At 46.9% G+C, this 20760-nt stretch overlaps 1 protein-coding gene across 1 annotated transcript; it reads left to right on the forward strand.

The window, feature by feature from the left end:
* Positions 1-15672: 15672 nt before the first annotated feature.
* LOC130491216 (progressive ankylosis protein homolog) lies at positions 15673-17154 on the forward strand. The gene has a single exon (XM_056864927.1). It carries the CDS (start codon positions 15673-15675, stop codon positions 17152-17154), a length of 1482 nt encoding a protein of 493 aa, XP_056720905.1.
* The last annotated feature ends 3606 nt before the right edge of the window (positions 17155-20760 follow it).

Raw genomic sequence — 20760 nt, forward strand, 5'->3', positions numbered from 1 at the left:
CAGATTGGCAAGATTGGAGAATGTCATACTGCAGGAGGCGGCCAAGATGCTTTTAAATTCCTTGGCCGAGCCTTAAAGGGCAGGGGGTACTGGCGGAGGTGAATGGGTCTAGCCTCTAGCTTCGGCTCAATTATGACTGGGGGTACATTGCGTGTCAGTCCTGGTGGGTTTCCCTCAGCCCATACCCCTGGGATATTTTTGGAAATCAGAGGATAAGCTGTTACTAAGGGATGCTTCCTCTGAGAGGAGAGCAAATAGGTACCACTTTTCAGTAAGGGAGCAAGTTGCAGGCTTTCAGGACAGAGTCAGGGATGCCGTTTTATGGTAGTTTGCAACTTACTCAGGATATTTCGGCTAAAAAGAGGGCTATTATGGAATTGAGTTTATACCAGGAAGAAGAAAAGGCATAACTAATAACAGACCTTTTTGCAAACTGGTAAGCTGTAACCAAAATGGGGAAACCTGCCTTTAAATACTGGGTGACTGCAATGTTTGTTGCTTTGTAACATCTTGAGTATAAAAACTGTATAACAGGCTTCCAACATAACTCAAAAGGAATACAGGGTAGTGCCAAAATGGTTAAAATTTTCTGAAAAACTTCCATAAAAGTTTGAATAAGCTTTTCAGAAATAACTAAATATCAGTCTCACAAAATACTGAACTTCCAATGCCATTTAAAATATTTAAAAGATACTGAAAACACAAGTTTTACAATACATTTTTAACAATCCTATAGGACTGAGCCTGTCTCAGCCAAAGCCAGTTTACACATTTTAACCAGAATATAGGAGAACAACGTTCAGCCCTTGTAGCTTCATTATTACTATATTTTTTTTCAAAGCACAACATTAACTCTCAACTTTAGATATATTTTTTCCACTTCAGCACAACTTTCTCTATTTCTACCACACTTTTTTTCATTCTTCTGTGCACAGAACATTCCTTTTTTATCCAACAACCAACTCCTTCCTATTTTACCTGTTTCCCCACTCTTCCAGTTCTCCACCTTTCAAAATCCATCCTTTACACCAGTTCACCACAACCAGCAGCTCCACCTTTGCCAAATCTCTCTATCAGACTGCACCAAATTACACCTCTTTTTCCACATGTCCAACCAGGCCATCTTCCTTGACATTCTTGAACCCTCTACTTAATTATAAATATACAGTCACACTTTCTGAAACCTGCTCTCAAGAATTTTTATAAAGCACAGCCTGTCACAAACAGACTCTTTTTTCCAGCTTTTAAACTGTAGCCTTTTGACACCTTAAGATTTTACATGCACATAAACACACGAAGCTGCCCTATATCGGATCTGACCCTTGGCTTATTAAAGTAATTTTTGGAGAGAAAGAGAGAGAGAGACAAAACTATCCAAAGAGTGTCCCTGGTTAATGTGGAGCTCTTTTCAGGACAGCTTTCTCTCTTTTTTTTTTAAACACTTTACACTTTGAATTATACTAACAATAAGAAGCATTATAACAACATAAGAACATAAAAACATAAGCACCCCAGTCCATCATATTCTTTGTATTTTCCCACAGCCACTGTTTGAATTTCACATGCAAGGCCTATTTCCTAAAATAAACAGTTTGACGCAGTTCACAAGACACTGCTTTTCTGATGACTTGCCCCCCCCCTTTTTCTGCGTTTTAGCAAGAGGCTGGCTCAGTCAGAGATAATTTAGAATTCCATTTTCTTTTTTTATTTCGTTTCACATTTTAAACCAGAGAAAGAAAGGATCTTTTGTTCCTGGCTGGCAACATCAGGTTACGCACAGCTAAAAAACAGAACTTGGAAAGAGAGGGAAAAGGCAGGAACGTTTACACAGTCCGATTTGTAACCGTTACGCAAGAATTTTTTCTTTTTTGTACTCAAAAATAAAGCGCTTTAAACCAGGTTGCAAATGCAACAAGATATTATTGGCAGAGACTGAGGCTGTATTGTTGGGTCACAGGAGAAACAGCAGCCGAACTCAGCTGAATCTGAGCTGGCACTGACTTATATAAGCAATTTTGTTTAACCTTAAAAAGCCTGTTACTTTTACAAGCGCTCTGGAATTTGACAGGGAAAAAGAAGCAACAGATTACTTTTAGCTAGCTAGCCAGTGAAAGAAACAGGTTTCTTCAAAGAAGCGCAATAACACTTAATGACTACAACTAACTTTAGCAGGACAGCATTTACAAAACATAAGCCAGGGTTCCCACCTTTTCGGGAGCCATATTTGCTGCCCCGGGGGAGGAAGGAGCGATCGCGGCAGAAGCGGGAAGGGGGGGGGATCGGGTGCGGCCGGCCAACATGTGCGTTTGCGCGCTCACGCAGGCGCGTGCCGGACCCGATTTGCCCGGATACAGCCCTCTCATTGGCTGGGACAAGGAGGGGCCCCAGCCAATGGGGGCGGAAGGCGGGAGCTGGGAGGGGGCGTGGCTAGCATCAGCCTGATGCTATATAAAGGGGAACGGGCCCGCCCACAGCTCACTCCGTTTTCTTTGTGAAACGGAACGGTTGTGTTCTGGAGCACATTGCTGCGGTGTTGCTGAGCGGACAAGCCGAGAGAGAAGTTATCGCCGAGGGTTGAGGCGAATTTGGCAAGGGAGCGGACAAGCACAGAGAGAATTTAGACTCGAGCGGACAAGCCCAGATAGACAGTTCGAGAGACGGGAGGACAGCAAGGGGGGGCAGGGACAAGGGGTGGTTGGCTGGAGCTTCCTGGGCCGCTTGCCCAGTGCGCCTAAGGCAACAACGGGCGCGATTTTCCACGGCTGATTGTGGAAGTTAGTGCTTTGCTTTGCTGCCAGCAACCCCCCCCCCTCTTTTGACTGGCAAAAGTTCAGCCGACGGATATTCTTTCCCCCACTGGCCTGCCTCCTTCTAAGCAATACAAGTGGCTACCTGGCTACCTTTGCAGTTAGCTACACGTCTCACATCAAGCTATTTGCTTTCGCATCCCCCCCTTTTTGGTTATTTGGGGCTAAGATTTAGCTATCTGCTCCTCCTGTTGGAGGCAGTTGAGGGTCTCCGCTCCTCCTATTGGAGGCGGATTGAGGCTATTACCCGTATCATATCAGCTATATTGCAGACTCGGCAGTCAAGCATATCCAGCTACGTTTACATCCTGCTTGCTATCTCAGTGATCTTTAATTAAATCTACTGAAAACTTGTTGTTTCTTGTTGCACATTATCCCTCTACAACTTCTGCGTCAGGGCAGGTATATATAGCTACCTTTTAACATGGCTCCAAAACGCAAGGCTGCTGCTGAACAACATGGCTCTATCCCACAGACTAGGGGGAGGGCTGGGGCGACTAGGCGCTCCTGGGCCGCATTGGCTTCTACTAGGCGCCGTGCTGGTCCTGCTACAACAAACGAGATGCCGTCTCAAACGCAAAACAGACGCATACGCCCTAGGGACAGTGGTGCAGGCGCAACCAGAGCTAGCACAGTCCAATCTCCTCGCACTGGGAGCACTACACGGAGAGCCACAGCCACAAGTCAACTGACCAGGTCTAAAGCAAAGGCTCATTCAAAAGCCACTGGCTTAAGGGACCTTTCGTATGCTGTTCAACAGCTCTCTAATAAGATAAATGAGTGGAATGCAGGTCAAATGGAGGATGATGCTGTGCCTGGCCCCAGTGGCCTCACCACTTATAGGGGTCGCTCAGAAAAGCGCACTAGGGGTGGCAGGGACTCTCCTTCTTCTACCCATTCTAGCTCATCCTCGAGTAGTCCTGATCAGAGACAATCTAAGAAAGGCGGCAAGGCTGTTAAAAAACGGAGCAGGCAGAGGATGGGAAAGCGGAGGCGAACTGTAGACTCGTCTTCTTCCGACGGTGAGTCTTCTACTTCTACCGACTCACTTGATGGGGCTAATGACTATTGGCTTTCAGCAGCGTATGTGCCTGGTTTACCTGATTGGGCACTTAGGCGTCTGAAGAAGCAACCAAAACAGCCAAGTCAGGGAGAGGCCAGGGAGATGTGGGGACCAATGCCACTTAACAGGGGTTTCATCCTCCCTCCTGCATTTAATGATGACGAAGACCCTCCTGGTATTCACCTTCCCAGGAGGTTGAGGGAGGATATTCTCAATGGCTATTATATCAATGTCTTCTCCCTCATAAAGCCGGAAGAGGAGGAAGGCCGTAAGTCCCGGCCATCCTCAAAAGATAAGCGGAAAGAAAGGGCAGGAGTTGGGGACAGGTCATTGATAGGTGGATGGCTGGTTTTACCATCTTTGTGAGCGTCATTGCTTCTTCTTACCCTGAAAGGGCATGGCACCTCTTAAATCATCAGAGTAATGTGCTCAAGGCTAGGTCTTTGGCAGGCGATTCTGCTGCCTTAGATTACGATAAAGCCTTTCGTAAACGGGCGTCTAAGAATCAGAGGACCCGCTGGGACCTCATCAATAACAATTTATGGCTACTCAAAGTTGGACCATGTATTATGAAGCCCAGAGTGGAGGTCAGCAAAGCCGCATGGCTTAACAAACCTCGTAGGGATCCCGATAAGACGTTTCTGCTGGGATTATGGGATGGGAAAATGTCAGCGTAAAACATGCAGATATGACCACTCTTGTGAAGTGTGTTTTGGCTCCCACCCTCGTTCTACTTGCCCACGGGGCGGCACTTCTGGTCGTCAGCCCTTTTGAGGTAGCAGGTCAGGCCCTTCAGGTAGCAAGAAAGATAGCAGTTCCACCAATACCAACACCTCTGCTGCCAAGTAGACGCGAGCGTCTACAGGGTCTGGCCTGCACACCAATTAAACTGGACAATTTAAGATCTATGTTGGCTCATTATCCAAATAGGGCTGGAGCACTATATCTGTTAAAGGGCTTCTCTGTGGGTTTCCGCATTCCGTTCTTTAACGCGAGACCACCTATATCAGCGGGCAACCTAAAATCAGTCATAGATATGCCCGACGTAGTATATCAAAAAATCAACAAAGAGTTAGATCTGGGCAGAATTGCAGGCCCCTTTACGTCCCCACCTATCCCTAATCTGAGAGTATCTCCGCTGGGAGTAGTGCCCAAAAAGACACCTGGGGAGTTCAGGCTGATACACCACCTGTCATACCCAAAGGGGCTATCTGTTAACGATGGGATTCCACCTGAGCTATCATCAGTAAAATATTCCTCATTCGATCATGCGCTGAGTTTGGTAAGATCTTGTGGTCACTCTGCTTTTTTAGCAAAATGAGACATTCAATCAGCCTTCAGGTTGCTTCCGGTACACCCGGATGATTTTTGTTTACTGGGTTTTAAGTTTGGAGGGTCCTTTTACGTAGATAAGGCCATGCCAATGGGCTGCTCTGTAGCATGTGCCGCATTTGAGGCCTTCAGTTCCTTTTTAGAATGGGCAATACGTTGGCGTACAGGTTCATCCACGGTCACCCATTATTTGGATGATTTTTTATTTATCAGACCTTATAATGACCCCTTATGTGGCAACCTTCTGACAGCATTTGCCGCTTTGGCTGAGGAATTAGGAGTGCCACTAGCAGCAGAAAAAACGGAGGGTCCCTCCCCAGTTCTGACATTCCTGGGCATTCAGATCGATACCATCAAAGGGACTTCCAGCTTGCCAGAAGAAAAACTCCTGGCTTTCAGGGCTTTGCTATCTTTAGTTTATAATAAAGAAAAATGCACCTTAAAAGAGTTGCAGTCTCTTATAGGCCATCTAAATTTTGCTTGCCGGGTAATCGCCCCGGGCAGGGCTTTCTGTGCTCGCTTTAACCAAGCCATGAGGGGCGTAAGTGCCCCACACCATCGTATTAGGGTTTCCAGAGGCATGAGAGAGGACATAAAAACGTGGCTTCAGTTTCTTGAGCAATACAATGGCATAACCCTCTGGCAACACAGCCTTGATTTAGGTCGGGATTTGCAGGTCCAATCTGATGCTGCAGGCATTTGGGGTCTATTTTAATGGACAGTGGTGTGCACACACGTTGGCCTGGGGGTTGGCAGGGGTCGGGCGTATGCCGGGATTTAACATTTTTAGAATTATTCCCCATTGTGCTTGCCGTTTACATCTGGGCTGACCGTTTTCGAAATGCCAGAGTTCGCTTCTGGTGCGACAACCAGGCTGTGGTCAGGGTGGTTAACAGGCAAACCTCCAGATCTGACAAGGTCATGCATCTTGTGCGTTTCCTTGTGTTAACGTCTTTGGCCAATAACATTTCTATGACAGCCCAACACGTGCCAGGCCTAGACAATTGCTTAGCGGATGCTCTGTCTCGTTTGCAGATGGACAGGTTCCGTCTCCTGGCACCATAGGCGGATCAGCTCCCACAACCATTTCCAGCAGAGCTCTGGGCTCTTGGGGACAAGTCATTATGACCGGCATTCGGAGCTCAATGGCCCCTGCCACCATTCGGGCATACGATAGAGCTGTGCACCACTTGGAGAGTTTTTTGTCCAATATGGGTCGGGTTGGACTATGGCCCATCAAGGAAACCTTGGCTCTACGTTACTTAGCCCATTTAAAAGACATTGGTTACGCTGCTAGGACTATCGGAGTTCACATGGCGGCTATTTCTTTCTTTTCAAAAGCACACGGTTTCAATGATCCTTATGCATCCTTTCGAGCCAGAAAGGCTGTCAAGGGCTGGCAGCGCGAGGCACCGTCCGTCAGGGACGTCAGGAGGCCAGTCACATTGGTTATGTTAACAAGGATCGTACAGCTACTGCCCTCCTTGTGCACTTCTCGCTATGAGGCCACCTTATTTGAGGCAGCATTTTCTTTAGCCTTCTTTGGGGCGTTCCGACTTAGTGAACTTGTGGCCCAATCCCGTCATGATGTGAGCGGCAGGGCTCTACTTCTGGGTGACATTTGCCTTCTCAAGTCGGCACTGACCATCATCATTCGTCGGTCTAAGACTGACCAGGTTGGAAGAGGAATGAGTGTCCGGCTGCACAAGGCCACCACTGTTTGGCCTTGCCCTGTCAGAGCTTTAAAAAGGTTTTTAGCTATACGGCCACAGATAAAAGGATGCTTGCTGATGCACGCTGACTGCACACCGCTGACTCGCTATCAATTTATCAGTGTTTTTAAAGCTTCGGTCAGCTCCATGGGTTTCCCCACATCTGATTTTAGTGGCCATTCCTTTCATATAGGAGCAGCCACACAAGCAGCTGGGGAGGGCATGGATATCAGCCAGATACAAGCCATCGGCCGATGGCGTTCTGCATCGTATAAGTCTTATGTCAGGCCTGACCGCGTTTTCTTTTAATTGTGCTCCGAGTTTTAGGACCATGGCGGACTGTGTGGGTCGTGGGCCACAGCATCATTTTCTGGAATGGACGTTATGCTGCTGCATCTGGATGGGGACAGCATTTGGGGCTGGAACAAGCAATCCGAGTGCAATGGTTCGGCCAACGAGGCATGCGTTGGCATTCGCTGATGCCGGTCCTTCATCAGTTGCTTGAAAGGTTTGGAGCTCCTCATGCACTGATCCTCCAACTGGGTGAGAACGACTTAGTACACACTCGAGGCAAAGACCTTGCTAATGAGATTTGTCGTGATCTCTCGACCTTGGCATCGTTATGCCCAGCAATGGTGATCTGCTGGTCAGATCTCCTCGAAAGGAGGTGCTGGAGAGGTGCCCGCAATGTACTAAGGGTAGATGTGGCAAGGAGGAAAGTAACCAACGCTGTTGGGAGGGCAGTGATCAGATTAGGCGGAATGATCATATGCCAATGGGACATTTCTTTCCGCATAGCATCACTTAATCGCTGGGATGGCGTGCACCTCACTAGCTAGGGCATGGACCTCTGGCTGCACAATGTTCGGGGGGGCTTAAGGAATTGGCTTCAGCTGTGAAGTGTGGCGGAAGCTGCAAGGGTCCGAGAGTTGAGTTCGGGTCCGAGAGTTGAGTTCGGTTTCCCTGCGGCTGCAGGGGCCCGTGAGTGAGTTCGGTCTCCTTGCAGCTTGTTGGCGGTTCAGCATGGGGATGTGTCATTTTGGGGGGGAAGCGCCATAGGAATTGGTCGCTTCCCTGGTTTTGGGAACCCTAGCTAAGGGGTTTTGGGGAGAGGCTTCAGGGACATGCCCTGGCGGCAGGGCAGGTGTCCGCCTCTTCCCAAGTGGTGGGGGACAACACCCAGTGGCGTTCGTCCTAGTGTCATCCTGGTACTGCCATCCCGGTTGCCCACAGCGGGAGCTCTGTGGGCAGTGGTTACTTTATGGCCGTTGCGGAAATGGCCTGGGCACTTGACACATCACACATGCTGCGCCACAAGGGTCGCAGCTGTTTGCCAATTCCAAGCTGTGGCCAATTTATTCCAAAATCATTCCAATTCCTTACAATTAAATGTTAATGATGTTGTTGTTTAATAAAGTTGTGTTTAATAAAATGTTAACTTTTAAAATGTTTCTGAATTTATTGAACAGCGACGTTCCTTTTAAATAACCCTGGGCCAGCAAAGAGCTTCAATATCCCAGCAACATTTCAGCCCCTCCTCCTCAGACTTCAGCTCCACCAGGAAACTGGCAAGAGTGGCAACTGAAAACCAGCCACCTTTAAAATTACTTAACTTTCCTGTACACAGAACAACAGACATTCCCCTTTTCGCAGGAAAGGAGGGACATTAATATAGACACGACAAAACAAACACACCGTGATTTTTACCTGTCCCTTGCTCTCTTTTACAGACAGGAAATGTCCATACATTCACTCACACAGAGAGAGACATGTCTTTTTGTTTCATGTCAGATCAGACTTGGGCACAAAAAAGTTAATTACGCTTCTCTTTTCCCTGAGTGGGAGGTTCCAGACAGAAAAAGGACCCATTTTCACACAATCACACAACCAGCTGGCTTCAAAGCAATCCTTTTGAAATTTCACACACACACCAGTTTTTTAGACCAGAAGATTCCCTGTTTTTGAGCACCCCACTGTGCTCTTCTTGGACGGAATTTTTCTGGGAGTGATTAATTCCCCCATCTTTTGCTTTGGCAAAAGGTACTACCAAAATTCAGACAGACACCAGGGGCGAAAACGCACGGGCGCTTGAGCCTCCTTTCTTCCCTGTTCCAGCTAGGATTCAGCCAGGATCGAACGCACAAAGGTGCGTTCGATCCTGGCTGGATCCTGGCTGGAACAGGGAAGAAAGGAAGCTCAAGCGCCCGTGCGTTTTCGCCCCAGGTTTCTTCCAGACCAGACCAGAAATCTTGGGGTTTGGGCTGCGCCGACAATTGGCAGCTTACTGCCAAGATTTGAGAGGTAATTACGCTCTCCTTCCTGTGTAAATCACAGGGTACCAGATACCGATAGGGGCCCCGTTTACCAGACTGACCAGAAATCTTACCGTGACTTTTCAGGTTCCTGCCAGAAAAGATGAAGCTGATTCCTCTGGTTGATAGGGTTCGAGAACTGCTCCAGCCAGGGCAAAAGGCAGGAGGCTACATATGACTCCAATTTGACTAATCAGTCAATCGGCACCGTTGAGAGAGATTTACAGCCGCCTGACCCTCGGCCTGATCTGTGCAGCTTCGAAAAGCTCAAGACTTTGTTCTTTATTCCAATCTAGGTTTGAAAACTCCTGGCTGGCTCGCCAGAATGTTACAGCGGATTTATGGGCCAAGGCTTAGAATAAAGAAGACCCAAACCAGATTTCTGTTGAATCAGCTTTTACTGAAAACAGCTGCTGTCTCAGCTTGGGTTTTAAAATCATCCAAAAAAGCTGAGCACTTATTACAAGTGTGCACAGAGTTTTACAAGTTCATTATACATTTAAAAATATGTCACACATACATTATACTGTTGATTGGTCATGCAAATCTTTTATAGTTAATTGGTGGATTAATATGTAATTCATTTGTTTATTGGCTTGCTTATGCAGACACCTTATTGGTGAATTATAAGACAGAAATTACCTGATTGGTCAGGTCAACTTGTGTATAGAGTCCATTGTTTTAACACCTGGCATTTCTATCTAGTTACAATTAATCTTTTCCTCCCTAACAATTCTCAGACACTCAGACGCCTCTACCTGTTGGCCAGCCTTGAAATGAACAACAGTTATTGTAAAGTTATCTTTTCTTGAATTCTCTTCTTGTCTGTCTAACTCCTAAATATATCTCTCCAGAGGCCCTCTAATTTTGGAGTTTTAATAATAATATTTCTCAATTTTTAACTCTTACAGGTCTGCTGCCTCATGTCTGTTTGTGTTTGTGTCTCTCTTCAATGTGTCTCTTTCATGGATCACTCTGGAAGCCATTTTAGTTGGAATTCAACAAAAAAGTCTATTCCATAGTTGAAGGGAAATTACCTAAACCATAGCACATGTAATATAATGTTGAATCTGCCCCTGGATGCGTCACGAATACATACCACTAACTGGCATTTCAGGGCACAGAACATTCTCCAAAATATGAGACTAGATGGATCTCAGTCTGATCCAGCCCGTTAGTTCTGATATTGTGTGTAAAGGAAGCTTGGCTTGCCCAGCATTCAGCAGAGGAGACAAACACGCCCAAAGCCAAGCCACCCGGGAGGTGGAGATCTATTTAAAGCCCCCCCCCCCGCATGCCTTCAGGGGAGTCCCCTGAAGGCGCGTGGGGGCCCCCTTTAAATAGATCTGGCCTCCCGGCCAGGAGGCACAGGTCTATCCCCTGAAGGTGCGCGGGGGGGGGGGCTTTAAATAGATCTGCGCCTCCCGGCCGGGTGTCATAGGCCAACCTGAGCTGCACTCCTCCTCTGAGGAAGAGGAGGAGTGGTAACCTGGGCCCGTTCCTCCAAGGACTGCACTGGAACAGCAGGAACGGGCATCAGAGCCACCAAGACCCATGGCAGGGGATGAGGGCTGCTCATTCTGGCACCAAACAGAACAGCAAGAAGAGCAGGACTCCTCTCCTGCAAGTTCTCCCAAGCCGGCTGAGAAGCAGAGAATCAGGGCCCGGCTTCAATTAAGGGAACGAAGGCAAAAGGCCAGGTGGGCCTTGAGAGATAAAGCAAAGACAATCAAGCCTAATCAGGGAGGAGTGGAAAACGCTGGAACCGCAAGGCTGATAAAAGGCCAGACAGATTGCCAGAGTTCTTGTGGGTTCAACACATGTTGAAGGCCACTGACTGAGAGAAGCAAACAGAAGCTCCAGCAACTGAAGCTATCCCAGTCAACCCCGGCGTGCAAGCTGACACCTGATCTGAGAAACAAGGAGATTGGACTGATAAGTGCCTCTACTCCTTTACCTGCTAATTACCTTGGTCTAGCCCGGTCCCAGGAAGAGAAAAGCCTGCGTCAGGCTCTGGTCAACGCAGTACTCCCATTGCTGTTGTTGAAACCAGAGGCCAAGCCTCGGGCCTGGTTACTGCCTGCACGCTACACTCCTGCCTGAGTACGACACTGGGAGGCGTACATCTATTCCATGCCCCCCCCCGTGCGCCTTCAGGGGACTTCCCTGAAGGCGCACGGGGGGGCTTGGAATAGATCTGTGCCTCCCGGCCGGGAGGCACACATCTATCCCCTGAAGGCGCGCGGGGGGCCCTTTAAATAGATCTGAAGGCACGCGGCCGGAAGGCACAGATCTATTCCAAGCCCCCCCCCCCCCGTGCGCCTTCAGGGGAGTCCCCTGAAGGCACGCGGGGGGGCATGGAATAGATGTGCGCCTCCCGGCCGGGAATCCCAAACAAGTGTACCCATTTCTCCTCCACCTACTGGAGATGCTCCCTGTAGATGCCACTGCTCTGCTCAATAGAGGGTTCACTAATGTTTTAAAGCTGGAGGAAATCGTTGTAGAACCCCTTTCCTGACAAATCATGTGCAGTTGTCAATGCTGTGATAACAGCAGTGATGCATGCATAAGGAAATGGAAGGCATGTTGTAGTGGTGTGTGTGCCAATTCAAATCATAAATCGTGCATTAGTTCCAGATGTTCCTTTTTTTTAAAAAGGTGCCCTGTCATCATGACCTGCATCACTGGGAGTTCTCCACCCACTTGACAAGGAGGGGAAAGAAGGTGGAAGGGAAACAGATCGTTATCTTTTCAAGGAAGCTACATCCTCATCTACCTGTGGTTTTATGCAGCTAATGGCCAGCTGACCTCAGTCCTGCAGCAAGCCTCGCTCCCTCTGCTGAGTTACGCAACCTGCTCCACTTTGGCCTACTAAGGCTCAAAGGTCAAGGACACCATGTTGTGTGCTGGAGGGGAAATCATTCTCTGGATGCGAGGTAATTGCATGCTGGGGGGAAACAAACAACAAGCATATTTAAGGGAAAGACTTGATGTTGCATTTTTAACACGTTAGGTGCAGGTGCCTGACCTAGGGTTTCCAACTCTGGGTTGGGAAATCCCTGGAGAGTTGGGGGTGGAACCTGGGGAGGGTGAGGTTTCCAGGTGGGGCCTGGGGATCTCTCAGAATTACACCTCATCTCCAGACTATGGATATCAGTTCCCCTGGAGAAAATGGATGATTTGGAGGGTTGATTCTATGGCATTATACCCCACTGAGATCCCTGTCCTCCTCAGGCTCCACCTCCAAATCTCCAGATGTTTCCCTAACCCGGAGCTGGACACCGTATGCCCCCCATCCCTCACTGGGGGCCAGGGGGAACCTGGCTACCCTAAATTTGGGGAAGGGAGTGACCTCAGTAGGGTATAATGACACAGAGTCCATCCTCCCAAGCAGCCATTTTCTCCAAGGGAACTGATCTCTGTAGTCTGGCTATCAGTTGTAATTCTGGGAAATCTCCAAGCCCTATCCGGAGGTTGATAACCCTAGCATCTTCCCAGCAAGCCAAATAGCACCCCCATGGGGGCATTTTGGGTCAGAAAAATGGTGTGGGGAAAAGTACAAAGACTCTTCTTGCTGTGCACCAGGGCCAGCCTCAACATTTTAAAAAGTGAACATCTGCCAGGGAGCAGGGGCTTCCTGGGGGGGGTGGGCACTGCTGTGATATAAGGGCTCACAAACAGGTGGGAGAAGAACAACAGGCGGCTGGATGCGCAGGCTAGGGCATAGAATCATAGAGTTGGAAGGGACCACCAGGGCCATCAAGTCCAACCCCCTGCACAATGCAGGAAATTCACAACTACCTCCCCCCTCCATACCCACAGTGACCAGAAGATGGTCAATTTGCATGAGGGGGTTAATAGAGGAAAGCATCTGTGCAATCTCTGCCCAGTCTCCCCCCCAAAAAAAATTTTTTTGAACTAGCTCTGCCCTGTGCCTCAATCCTGATATTAATCTGTTTCCTACGTTGCTTGGGAAATTAACTCCTAGCTGGTGCCATCCAACTAAAGGGAATGAGATCTGGGTCAGGGGAATCTCAGCCCAATTTGCCAGGAAATGTTGAAAATGGGGAGGGGCTGTGGCTCAGTGGCTCTGCTTGGCATGCAGAAGGTCCCTGGTTCAATCCCCAGCATCTCCAGTTAAAGGGACTAGGCAAGTAGGTGATGTCAAAGACCTCGGCCTGAGACTCTGGAGTGCCGCTGCAGTCTGAATAGACAATACTGACTTTGATGGACCAAGGGTCTGACTCAGTATAAGGCACCTTCATCTGTTCATGTGGTCATGTGCCATGTATAGTTTGGCCCTTAGAGCAGAAGCTAAACTGAGGGGAAGAGTGAAAGTTCTCCAAAGGACTGTCACACCCAGTGCTGTGTGTAGGCTACAATTCCCTGGGCACTCTTGGAAAAGCACAGAATTCATCTTCCTCAAATACCTGATTTCTCTTTTTAAAGCAAGTTTCTAGCCCTCATGGTTATGAGCATATGCTTAAAAATATATCGGCAGTACCTTTTGAAGAGCTTTTCCTTACTCCGCATAGCAATAATCACTGTATTAACATTCGCTTTCCAGTAATGACTTGAGGTTGCAGACTAAAAAATATAGTGGCAAGCTGCAAATTCAAATATCAGAGTTCTCTACCAGTTAATCCCAGAATGTATATCTCCTTCTGACATGAAACCTGATGGCCAAGTGCTAGAGGGGACTCAAGGCTACCACAAAGGAAAGGCAAGATTTCTGTAGAGGACTCTCCAGATTTGCAGCAATATATTAGGTTGGGTCCACCAGAGCATTTCCACAGATGCAAGAATTTCTGTAGACGGCGCACAAACTTTGTGCCTCCTCTCTCCTGGTGCGCCCCAAAACGACCCCCCGAAGTACCCAGGAGCAGCATTTCAGGGGGCTTTTTGGGCCGCAGTAAGAGGGGGGAATTGACCAAGCCAGCATTGTCTACAGAAATGCTCCAGTGGATCCAAGCCATTCATTTGTACAGTTAAAAAGAAGACTCCTCCTCAAATGGCCTGATAAGGACTAAATGTTCTCATTTTCCAACAAGAGCCCCACAGAATGTTGAGGGGTAGGTGAACCTCAGTGAAAGAGGTGGGGACAGAAGGGGATGGGAAACCAGCCTGAAGTTTAAGCCCCTAATATCATACTCCCCTAACACCTGGAGACCAAGCCGTATGGGGAAAGGCTGAGGCAGTTGGGAATGTTTAATCTGGAGAAGAGGAGGTTGAGGGGGAACATGATTGCTCTCTTTAAGTATTTGAAGGGCTGTCACTTAGAGTAGGGCAGGGAGCTGTTGGCAGCAGAGGATAGGACTCACAATAATCGGTTTAAATTTACAGTAAGAGTTGTTCAACAGTGGAATCAGCTTCCTGCGGAGGTGGTGAGCTCCCCCTCTCTGGCAGTCTTCAGAGAGGCTGGACAAACACTTGTCAGGGATGCTCTGGGTTAATCCTGCATTAAGCAGGGGGTTGGACTAGATGGCCAGTATGGCCCCTTCCAACTCTATGATTCTACCTGCAGGGGGAGATTTATGTCAGGGAGAAATTTCTCTGTTCCTCTAGTCCTCATGAGATTCCCACGGGTATAATATTTTTCCGTGGTTGTCCCTTCTTTAATTGAGAGGTAGCCACCCAAAAAAAACGACAGCTCTCTGCTTGTGCTTGCTGTTTGGCGGTGGTAAAATAAAGACACCTTTAAGAGGGCATTTTTTAATGCAAGATCTAAACAGTGCAGTGCCTGTACTTGACTCACCAAAGAAGGTTTACCAAGTACAGCCCTTTTCTTTCCCTCATAAAAGTGAGTGGCAGCCATTTCCTTATATGAGGGACAGAATCAGAGATAATTTTAGGGTGGAAACTAAGCTTTGTCTAAGATCTCAGAGATTAGAGGGGGGTATTCAGTGGATAGTCAGACTGAGGCGGATTTGCATCCATGCATCCTGTTTGCAATAACATCCAGCCCCTTTTCAAAAGCCTGCTCAAGTTGCTTGGGGGAAATCGTTCACTTGAAATGCGGTAAACTCTTTCCCTTGCTTGTCAACTTCTAATTTGGCTGATTGAGTTTGGTTTCGCAAAGGGCACAGTGCATTGCCGGAGTGGCAGATTTTCAACAAAGCCGGTCTCTCTCGAGACAGTTGCAAAGCTGCTCAGGCTGCTTAACAGAAGAGAAATTTCCCTCTTGATATAAAAGTCAAAGAGAGGCTCCACCGGCGGCGGCGGGCTGCTGTGTGGGAGGACGAGGAGGACCAGAGCGGCTGCGGCAACAGCAGGTATGGACTTGAGTGCGGGGCTGGCCTGCTAAAGGGCGTAGCTCAGACGCCCAGCGTGTCACAACCCTCCCAGAAGTAGCAGCAGCAGCTGGGGAGCTGCCACCATCTCTGCCGCCGGATGCGCTGCTGCCGCTGCCCCTACTGTTTGCAGTGCCTCAAGGAATGACAATGAGGATGGTGCAGTTCTTGGTGCTGAGCCACTACTGGCCGCTGGTGCGCTTCTTGGTGCCGCTGGGCATCACCAACATCGCCATCGACTTCGGTGAGCAGGCCTTAAATAGAGGTATCGCAGCTGTCAAAGAAGATGCTGTAGAAATGCTTGCCAGTTATGGGTTGGCCTACTCCCTCATGAAGTTCTTCACCGGTCCAATGAGTGACTTTAAAAATGTGGGGCTGGTGTTTGTCAAAAGTAAAAGAGACAGAACCAAAGCAGTTTTGTGCATGGTTGTGGCTGGTGCGGTGGCTGCTGTATTTCACACTTTGATAGCATACAGTGATTTGGGATACTACATTATCAATAAGTTGCACCATGTGGATGAATCGGTGGGAAGCAAAACATGCAAGGCCTTCCTTTATCTTGCCGCCTTCCCTTTCATGGATGCCATGGCTTGGACCCATGCAGGCATTCTTCTGAAACACAAATACAGTTTCCTTGTGGGCTGTGCCTCCATCTCAGATGTCATTGCTCAGGTGGTTTTCGTAGCCATATTGCTGCACAGTCGCTTGGAGTGCAGAGAGCCCCTCCTGATCCCCATCTTGTCCCTGTACATGGGGGCACTCGTCCGATGTACCACCTTATGCCTGGGTTACTACAGAAACATTCATGACATGATTCCTGACAGGAGTGGGCCCGAGATGGGGGGAGATGCTACGATAAGAAAGATGTTGAGCTTCTGGTGGCCTTTGGCATTAATTTTGGCCACTCAAAGAATTAGCCGGCCTATCGTCAACCTCTTTGTGTCTCGGGATCTGGGCGGCAGTTCAGCAGCCACAGAGGCAGTGGCAATTCTGACAGCTACATACCCAGTGGGACACATGCCATATGGCTGGTTGACAGAGATCCGAGCTGGTTATCCTGCCTTTGACAAGAATAACCCCAGCAATAAAATGGTGAATACCAGCAGCCCCGTCACAGCAATGCATATCAAAAAGTTCACTTTCGTCTGCATGGCCCTGTCCTTAACGCTCTGCTTTGTGATGTTTTGGACTCCAAACGTGTCAGAGAAGATATTAGTTGACATCATTGGAGTGGATTTTGCCTTTGCAGAGCTCTGTGTCATTCCTTTGCGTATCTTCTCCTTCTTCCCAGTACCAGTCACAGTAAGGGCGCACTTGACAGGATGGCTGATGACCCTAAGAAAGACTTTTGTGCTAGCCCCGAGCTCTGTATTGCGGATCATCATTCTCATCACCAGCCTGATTGTGCTGCCTTACTTGGGTGTCCACGGAGCCACCCTGGGAGTTGGATCCCTTCTAGCTGGCTTTGTTGGAGAATCCACCATGGTAGCAATAGCTGCGTGTTACGTTTATCAGAAAGAGAAACAGAAGAGGAATGACAATGAGACCACTAGAGAAGGTGAAGATTCAGCAATGACCGACATGCCTCAGACAGAGGAAATGACGGACATCGTAGAAATGAGAAAAGAGAACGAGTGACAGATCAAGGATGACTGTGGGACAACTGGAAGCATCTTTCTTCTCTCATACTTTCTTTCATTTATTTTTAATAAAGAGGCCTTGATTTAAAAAAAAGTCAAAGAGAAAGGAATACATCAGAAATTATGGTGATGCATGCCTTCCTTCTCTGCTCTGTTCTCCAGGGGGATTCAAATTTCAAATTTTCAAATTTCAAATACCTGTATTACCATAGTACAATTTGCAGTATATAAAAGAAGTTAAAGTAAAATAAAATTAATATAAATCATTCCTTAATGTTGTGATTCTACTTTTGACTAGATTTCCATTGGTTGACAGAAATATTGCCACATTTTTGGTTATCTCAGGATCGTTATCAGCTAATAGTTTGTGAAGTATTTTCGTGTTATTTGAGGAGAAGTTCAAAACTATAGGTTTTATGTGGTTTCCTCCTGGGGAATCATAAAGATGGCAGTCCAAAGAATATGAGACAGGGAGATAGGACATCCTACGCCACATCTGCAGACTCTTTCTGCGTAAGGTGTTTTCAGGAATCTGCCATGGAGGATCGCCGAAGGCAATGTGTTAGTCCTAGCTTGCATAAAGACTTTCCTGATCTTAGGATTGTCAAGACAGTCCAGGTAGTTTAAACAGAAATTAGGTGGGAGTCCAAAGTATTGAGGTGAGCAAATTGGCGGTGTTAAAGGAAGTTTGCGCTGGAACTTGTGATCGGCTAGTCTTTGTTTAATTAGCCTTAGGATATAACTCTTGCTGGACAGAAGCGGGGAGTCCAGGTCAATGCCTATCTGGGCAATTTTTTTTTATCTTGATTGTCCATTCAGAACGTTCAGTCCAGTAGGGGTCTTCTAGAAGATATTTTAACAGGGTTGATCCCCGTGCATGGTAATGGATCTGAAGCCAAAATGCCTTCCTTCTCTGCTCTGGTCTCCAGGGGGGTTCTGGGGGCCTGGTAAATGGCAAATACTATGTCCATGGAGTCTCTAGCTTTGTTTCCAGTCACGGATGCAACATCTATCAGGAACCCACTGTGTTCACCCATGTCTCTGCCGACATTTCCTCTATCAATAATGTCAGTTTATTGCAATACTATACAAATGACAGCACGACGGCTCTGAGAATACTAACATGTGGAAGTGTACTCTATACACAACGCTCGAACATTACGCATAAGATATTTACATACATGAAAAACAAATCAATAAATACTGCACTAAATGCAACACTATTACAACAAAGAATACATGTGCACATAGAAATCAATAGAGACAACTAAAGATGTGACATAAAGTGAAAAACACACATTATTGTAGTCCACAAGTGATGATGCAATACTACTATTCAAAAGAAAAGTTCCAAGGTAGCAGTGGTCATGAGTTCTCCAATCAAGCTTCTGAGTATTAAATGCACAGGAGACCTTGCTGAGAAGGTACGTGTTTTCCGGATCTAATTACACGTTTCGAAAAGTATGTACATGTGAATAGCAGGCGTGATGGGATTAGGTGTGGTATGCACAAGAGTCTGATGTCCAGGGGAGAGATGGGTGTGGAGAAATTAGCATTGGTAATGAGCCATGAATGCAAGGTCTTTATTCAGCCCAGGTAAATGCATTGACTTTAGTTTGAATATCAACTGTAATTCAGCAGTTTCTCTTTCCAATCTCCCTTTGAAATTCCTTTGTAAGAGAACTGCTGCTCTTAAATCTGCAACAGAATGTCCTGGAAGGTTGAAATGTTCTCCCACTGTCCTTCTCAAAAATGTCTTGAGGAAACGAAAGAGATGAGGCAAAGTCAGAAAAGGAAGGAGGGCATCTCTGGACATATTGGTCTTCATTGCAAATAAGGGGTATGTGCCCCCAAATTAGTTGATGTGTTCCAGTTACTGCGTCCATCACAGATTTCTGAATACTTTTCGTTCTCTCAGTTTAAGTGATTAAAATATTGGTTAAAAGGTGGAAGACTACACCCACATCCTCATTCGTTCAGTGTTTGCATACATGTGAAATCCTGAGTCTAATCCCTGCTAGTGATTATTTTGAAAGGTTTTTCTTTTGAAATTCATTCCCAAATGATACTTTTTAAAAGGATGTTGATGACTTTAAGGCAACACTGTTAGTACCAAATTCAATACTTTTACTCACTGGCACTTCTTTTTTTTTCCCCTGACCATAACTGCCTCTGCCATTAGGAAAAAATTGTAAACCAAATCAAATAAGGATTCAAATGTAAATGTTTTCAGGCCTATTCAGGTTAGGAGGTAGGCTTTAATTGTGCTTTGATCACACACACCCCTCCTGCAACAATCCGGTGTGGTATAGTGGTTTGTGTGTTCAAAGTCCTGTTGGCCAATCGCTTTCTCTCTACCTAATTTACCTCACAGGGTTTGCTTTGAGGATGAAAGAGAAGAGGGGGAAATAATCTATGCTGCCTTGAGCTACTTGGAGGAAGGATGGGATGAAAAGGCACTCAATAAACAAAAGATTGCAGACATCAAAGATTGCAGCAACTATCGGACCATCACATTAATTTCTCATGCAAGTAAAGTTATGCTCAAAACCTTACAGCAAAGGCTGTTACCATATATGGAACGAGAAATGCCTGATGTTCAAGCTGGTTTCAGAAAAGGAAGAGGCACTAGAGATCATATTGCAAATATACGCTGATTACTGGAGCATAAGAGAGAATTTCAGAAGAAAATCAGCTTGTGTTTCATAGATTACAGCAAAGCTTTTGACTGTGTGGATCATGAAAAGCTATGGCTGGTTTTAAAGGAAATGGGTGTGCCGCTACATCTGATCGTTTTGATGCACAATCTGTACAAGAGGCCACAGTCAGAACAGAATATGGCGAAACAGAATGGTTTCCAATTGGCAAAGGTGTCAGACAAGGATGTATTTTATCTCCCTGTCTCTTCAGTCTATATGCAGAACATATAATTAGGAAAGCTGGATTAGATTTAGATGAAGGTGGAGTGAAAATTGGAGGGAGGAACATTAACAATTTGATGATGACACTACATTATTGGCAGAAAATAGCGAAGATTTGAAAAGACTACTGCTGAAAGTTAAAAGAGAAAGAGCCAAAGCAGGACTACAGCTGAACATCAAGAAAACAAAAGTAATTACTACAGGGGAATTACACAACTTTAAGGTTGACAATGAGGAAATTGAAATTGTTCAAGACTTTCTATTCCTTGGCTCCACCATCAACCAAAAGAAAGACTGCAGCCAAGAAATCAGAAGGCGATTGAGACTGGGAAGGGCAGCCATGAAGGAGCTAGAAAATATTTCGAAGTGTAAAGATGTGACCTGTGTGTGTGTTGGGGGGGAGGAAAGGAAGTGGCCGTCGCAATCCTGTGAGTGAGTTGGGGTGGGAGACGTGAAGCTTCAGCACACACGGCTCTTGCCGATGGTTCCCTGCTTCTGGTGGTGGTGGGAGCCGGGAAAGAAGCGGATGAGATGCTGTGTGTGTATAGGGGGGGAACAGGGAAGGATGTGTCCGGTGCAATCCCAAATTGCTAAACAGACTAGTAGCAGGGCAAACTGGTGGGGTATGTTTTACCAAAAACCCACTAAACTAGTCAGAAATCCATAGCTGGGTGGGGAGATAA

Source organism: Euleptes europaea, chromosome 1, assembly GCF_029931775.1.
Source record: "Euleptes europaea isolate rEulEur1 chromosome 1, rEulEur1.hap1, whole genome shotgun sequence".
Taxonomy (NCBI): Eukaryota; Metazoa; Chordata; class Lepidosauria; order Squamata; family Sphaerodactylidae; genus Euleptes; species Euleptes europaea.

Coding starts and splice junctions, on each gene's coding strand:
- LOC130491216 (XM_056864927.1), top strand. CDS start 15,673: ATGGTGCAGTTCTTGGTGCTGAGCCACTACTGGCCGCTGGTGCGCTTC.